Source organism: Macaca mulatta, chromosome 4 (assembly GCF_049350105.2).
Source record: "Macaca mulatta isolate MMU2019108-1 chromosome 4, T2T-MMU8v2.0, whole genome shotgun sequence".
Taxonomy (NCBI): domain Eukaryota; kingdom Metazoa; phylum Chordata; class Mammalia; order Primates; family Cercopithecidae; genus Macaca; species Macaca mulatta.
Window position 1 is genome coordinate 123,798,186 of NC_133409.1, and position 6,238 is coordinate 123,804,423.

The following is a 6,238-nucleotide window of genomic DNA, read 5'->3' on the forward strand; positions in this document are numbered from 1 at the left end:
TAAACACTTATGTCCTCTCTAGCAAGTCCCTAGGTTTATATCAATTTAAAATTCTGAAAAAATCTGGGAGTGTATGTGACAAGGGTTCTGTCACTCTGCTCATGATTGTTCAGCTATTTTCAGGAACATTCAGAATCTGAAAAAGGGCCTGGGACTTCTATTTCCTGGGAAAACTTGAAGCCTCTATTATCTCAGCTCTTAAATCCTGTAGAGTGAAACCCAGGGATTTCTAACACTCTAGAATAATTGCAGCAAAAGTAGTACATTCTTTTTGCTCCAATAATATCCCATAATAAATTGGTATCGCATAATAAATTGGGATACATTTTACCATCAGAAGACAAAAAATGATATAGCCTGGATTATCTCATGAACATGGTGTAAATACTCGTTTTACATAAGGCTGAGTAGGTACTTTCAACTTGTACATGCTGAATGTGTTTTCCCTATGAGTACACCAAAAACAGTTTTATTTAGTTCCAATCAAGCAAATACATGGAATTCTTTTCATTTTTATGTTCATAAAGTCAAACGGTTTGGGGATAAATTCCTGCCTTCAAAAGATTACAACAGAAAGACCAATATCTGCATTTTCCTACCAAAAACAACATGGTCTAGAGCAGGGATCTGTAAAACTTTTCTGCAAAAGCCCAGAGTATAAATATTTTAGGCTTTTCAAGCAGTATAATCTCTGTCACAATTACTCAACTTTTCCTTTGTATCGTGAAAGCAGCAATAGACAATATGTAAATAAATAGCATGCCTGTGTTCCAGTAAAACTATTTACAAAACAATAAGCTGGCCAAATTTGGTTCACAGGCCAGAGTATGCCAACCTCTGATCCAGGTAAACCTATATTTTGAGCAACGGCAACATTTGTTGTATTCATTTCGTTTCTTACTCCTATTTTATATCCTATCACATACTGAAATAAAATACTAAATAGTAAAAGAGATTTTTAAAATTTATTATCAGGTATCTGTTGTAATAATAATTCCCTGGTGAGAATATTCTCAAAAAACTAATATTTGTCCACTTAAGTGCCATTTTTCCCAACGATGATAAACTTTTGATCATTTTTCTACATAGTAGATTGTTTTCATTTGCTCTATATCATAATGAGTACAATTGAAATTTTGTATGCTTTTCTGGTAGTCTTTCTCAACTAATTCTTATGATCAGATGAACTATCTAGGGGCAAATGCCCTACCTTAGTTGACCTCAATCTGCAATTATTTCCCAGTTAATATTTCCATTATTTTATATATCAGTTATCAATATCTATGTGTCTCTAGTAACCTTCTTCCCTTTGTCCATACCTCCTTTTACACACCCATGCATGAAATATGCTCTTGATGAGGAACTGAATTCTGATTAAGAGACCAAAATAACCTAGTGGCTGGAATCATATAAAATGTTACCATAAAGCCAACATTGAGTTCTTTTAAAGAATAATTGCATTTCTTTTCTGGGGACACAGATTTTTACAATAGCTATTTTCCACAGTACTCAAAAGCTTGGTTGCTTCTTTCTTGCTCTTTTGGAATAATAGATTTCTATTACTCTCAATGTTTTGGAACCTAGCCAAAATTAGCAGGTAAATGGAGTTTTCTTGGTGTACTAATACTTCTTTATTTACTGAATTGTTTACTTGGAAAAAGTGGTATCTTTGTGTTTTGTTTTGTTTACTGATTTTGCTGCTTAAGTTTTTTTTTCTACTCTATCTTCTGCTTATGTCTCACTTTCTCTCTACAATTTAGCCCAATGGATCTCAACCCTGGACTATGTAACTATCATCTGGGGAGTATCTGAATACCAAACCCTAGGTCCCAGCCCATAGATTTTTCTAATCAGTAGATTTAGGGGACAGAGAACAGGCATTAGTTATCTTTTATTGTGATTGTTTAATATTTCCAGGTGATTCTCAAGTTATTCCAGGGCTAAGCACTACTGGTTTACTATAGCCGATTTATTTATTTATTTTTAAGAATTCTGTGTAAAAAGATTTTGTGGGCAGGGGTTTACACTGATACTCCTCTTTCTATTTTGTGGCATTTATATCTAACACATAATAAATACATGGTACACATTTATATACACATTTTTGATAGTCTGACGATGTGGAAAAAATAGGCTTTAGCGTTCAGTGTTGAGATCTTTTGTTTTCTTTTTCTCGGTCAACTATTGTGCCTTAAATTACTATTTTTTAGTAACTGTGAAGTCATGTGTGTGTTACTGTCTTTCTCTTTTTCACAGCACCAGAAGAATGGGCCACAACCCGCTCTAGCTTGAAGGCACCACCACCGAGGTCAGCAAGAGGGGGATACAGGGAACACCCCTATGGTAGATATTGAAGGTCCTTCCCACCTGTGACCTCACCTCAAAGACAATTCATAGCCTGTGGTCTCCACATAAACAGCAACAAGACAAGTAATAGTCCTTTTTTTTTGTTTGTTGTTTTCTATTCTAGGGATAACTGCTCATGATTACTTCCATATATTTCTTGTATTTCCCTCTATACTGTTGGCGTGACATTGACACTAGTATTATTTTACAAAACAGACTGAAAAAGACATTGGCAAGCATAGTCTATAAACCTCTCAGTAGGATGATATTCTCTTGGTTGTTTTTCATTGTTGTGTGTAATTTTTTTTTTTTTTTTTTTTGAGAAAAAGCATGAACCTGTTAACAGATTTTGAGTCTCAACCAACTAGCAGAAACTTTGTTTAGGGTTGCTAAAAGACTGTAATATGATTTTTGAACTAGCTGATAATAAAGTTGTAGATAAGATGTTTTAACCTGTCTTTTAATATCTGTTAGTTAGACAAAGATATTCGATATTAAGTTTGTAAATTTAATTTTAAATGCTGTTTTAATGGGGTTGAAAACAAGCAGCTACTGTATGTATGTAGCTAACTGAATTTGTTCAGTGTTTTAACCTGTATTTGTTAAAAAAGAAAAAAAAACACACACACATAAAGTTCCATGTGTAAGCTTCTCTAAATAGGAAACCACAATTTGTCAAATATGTTTGCCATAATTTGTCAATAAAGCTGAAAACTTTTGTAAAAACTAAATTTGGAATTACTTGTTTTCTAGCTTTAAATGCCTGCTTTATTTCTTCTTCAAGAGATGCCTAAACTGTTTTCTATTTAAAAATTACAAAAATGAACCCAAGCCTGTTTTAAGATATTTGTGTAATACTTAAAAATGTATTAATAACTTATGGTTGTTAAATAATTTAAAAGTTAACAAACTAAACTGTTACATGAATCATGGTTAGTAAACACTAATGTATAACATGTTAATGGAAAAAAAATGGATTTAGAATAATAAATGGATTTTAAACTATCCTCTAAGCTTTATCTTGCTAAACACAAATTCTGATTGACTTGTTTGCATTAGCATGTCTCTCGTGAGAAAGAGTAATGGAGTATAAAGAGGTAAGATTACCACTTACCACTGTCTAAATGCCTAGTTCTTCAACCTTTGAGTTTCCCCGCACATTAAATATCCCATCCAACATGTAAGCATTGCGTAGATTCACTTTATTGTTTTCACTCAAAGGAGTGCGTGGACTTCATTTGCGTAGTTTATAACAATTTGTTTTGACAAACAAATCATCAGTGTCACTGGCCAGTTGTTGCTATTCAACCTCAAAAACTTTATTTGTAATTTTCAGTGCTAAATATCACCGCCCTTGAAGGCAGTTTAGAGGGCTGATATTTCTTTTGAGACTATCAGACTTGATGGCTGATGATTATTAAGGAAATATGTCGCAGGACTCAAAGGATGACTAAACGTTAAACAGGTAACACTAATAGTAACTCTGTAATTTTGCCTATGCAACAGTAATGTTAAATATTCTCAGTTATTAAGTTCCTGATAGTTAAAAAAGTAAACCTACAAAAATATAACAAATAGGTCTATAGGCTATTAAAACAACTAATTAACATTAACTAGAGGCACCAAAATTATTTGAAATTATATAACCCTCAAGGCAATAAACAGAACTAAAATTAACAATAATAGTAATGCAACTCTTGCTAACTTCAAACGTAAGCTAAATTTTGATGGAAAAAAAGAAAGTGAAAGACTTGATGGTAGGGATGAATGCCAAAACTGTTAATCTTTTAAATACAGTTTTTTTGTTTATGGTGGCTTTTTGTCGATGTGATTGGTTTACTTTTTTGCTGCTAACCAGCTTAGGCATATTGCTGTTCAGTTTTTGCAGCTGGAGTTGCATGCTAATAGTATTATGAAGTGTGTGTCTGTCATCAATTAAAATTGTAAATATTTGCCTTTTACAAAGTGCTGTTGAGTTATATTTAATTTTCGTTTTCTATTCCTTCTCATTATTTCAGGTACCCACAAGCAAAGAACACATAATTGAATAATGGATGTGATTTGCTAAGAAGGATGGAGGTAAGCTTATTTTTTATCTTCTTTGAAATAGATAATCTCATCAGCATGAACACATAATAAAGCGTGAAGCTATAGTGGTGAGCTAAAACACCTAACGCCACTTGTTGAACTACTGAAAAGGCTTAGGTAGGTTGTTGTCAAGAAATGGATGTATTTTTATCCTTTTTGAAATAACGTGGTATGACTTAATATTTACCTGGTAAGACTTTGTGAATTTAATCAGAAGTTTGTCAAGTGAATTGTGAATTAGTAGTTAAACTTCAGCCTTTTTCTTTGCTATAAACTACTATATTCTACCTCTCCTTAGTTGTACAAAGAAAGAGTACTAAAACTTGGTTATAGGAGATGGAACTCACAATCATTGGCTAAAATAAAGGGAAGGGACAGGGTGGTCTATGACCAACTCCTTACCTACCCCTTGTCATAAGAGTAAAATAAAATAACTAAACATTACCATTATTTCCCCCAGTTATCCCATTAGACTGATCAGTAAGCTTTTAGCTTCTCATCCAGCATTCTATTTTATTTAGCAGATAGTCACTGAGCAAAATTGCTATTTGAAATTGAGACTTGGTTTCTGTACACAAGGAGTTGAAAACTTTAGCCAATAAACTTCAGACTGAAGAGAGTGCAGGGACAGTTATGAAATCCACAGGCTGAGCTGATGCTCAAAGAACTGAAATGACTTGGTGTGATGTTTAAAGCAGGGTTTTAAACTCCAAGTTTTAATCTTCTGTGTCTAGTCCTGCTTTTACTACATAAATACGCATAATATATGTTAACTTTAGTGATCAGCTGAGGGGAGCTATGAGAGAGCCTGGAGATTCCTTATGATGTGGGGAAAGGGGGCAGTGACAGAGACTGAGGGAGATATGAGGTAGAATGGAAGGAAAGGAGTAGCTCATTCACTGTGAGGAAGGCAGCACCTCCTGGTGAGGGGAATATGCTGTCTCAGTTTGTGCAGCTGGAAAAATTCAATGTGTTTGAGAGGAAAGCAGAGGCTCAATGGGCCCTGAGGGGCAGACTTATGAAAGTACACAGAGAAAAGGCAAAGCCTGAAAACACTACTGGTTCAGGTGAGGTCCCAGTTGTCACTAAGTGCTGTGCTGAATTGTTCAAATTTTATAAGGAAAAGGAAGAAGAAGCTATTACAGGTTTGAAGTAAAGAATGAGTGCTGTTCCTAAGAAAACTACCCCAATAAGACAAGATAAATCTCACATTTAGTCAATTTTATCATTACTAACTGCCTCTTCGAGATAGCTTTTCTAAAATTCAAACTCTTAAAACAATTATTTAATACTATATTGCTTCAACTAAAGTTCTTTTCTCTGTAAGATTGAATTCTGAGTTAAATTCTGAAATTTTATTTATCAGTAACATTTCATATATATTGGAGTATTAAAAATTGTCACTATTTTTGTAAAGCAAGAGGAAAAAGAATCTCTCATCCAGACACCCTGCTCACTATTCTTTTATCCATTTCAAACATTGGGCTTGATCTGATAAAGCAATGAAAGAACAACCAGCCATAGGTTGTTATTCTTTTGATGTATTAATCAATATGACTTTTTATTCACTGTAATTATTTGATTGTTGTTGTGGTCTTATAAACCTATGACTCTCACCATTCAGACTAGATCTTTATATACATTAACTCAGGGCAGGGTTATCACAGCAGAAACATTAGTGTTGAACAAGAAAAGAGAACATTATTTTTAAGTACAAAAACAATGATTTGCAAGAAAGGGAATTTTTATTTTCAGATACCTTCATTTTGAGTAGCATAAGCCTGATTGACTTTGAACATAAAGT

At 33.6% G+C, this 6,238-nt stretch overlaps 1 protein-coding gene across 1 annotated transcript in view; it reads left to right on the forward strand.

The window, feature by feature from the left end:
* KHDRBS2 (KH RNA binding domain containing, signal transduction associated 2) overlaps window positions 1–3,351 on the forward strand; it is a 583,766-nt gene extending 580,415 nt beyond the window's left edge. The window contains exon 9 of the mRNA XM_015136629.3: window positions 2,257–3,351. Coding sequence (XP_014992115.1) covers window positions 2,257–2,354 — 98 coding nt within the window. The 3' untranslated portion in view covers window positions 2,355–3,351. The remainder of the gene's footprint in view (window positions 1–2,256) is intronic.
* The last annotated feature ends 2,887 nt before the right edge of the window (window positions 3,352–6,238 follow it).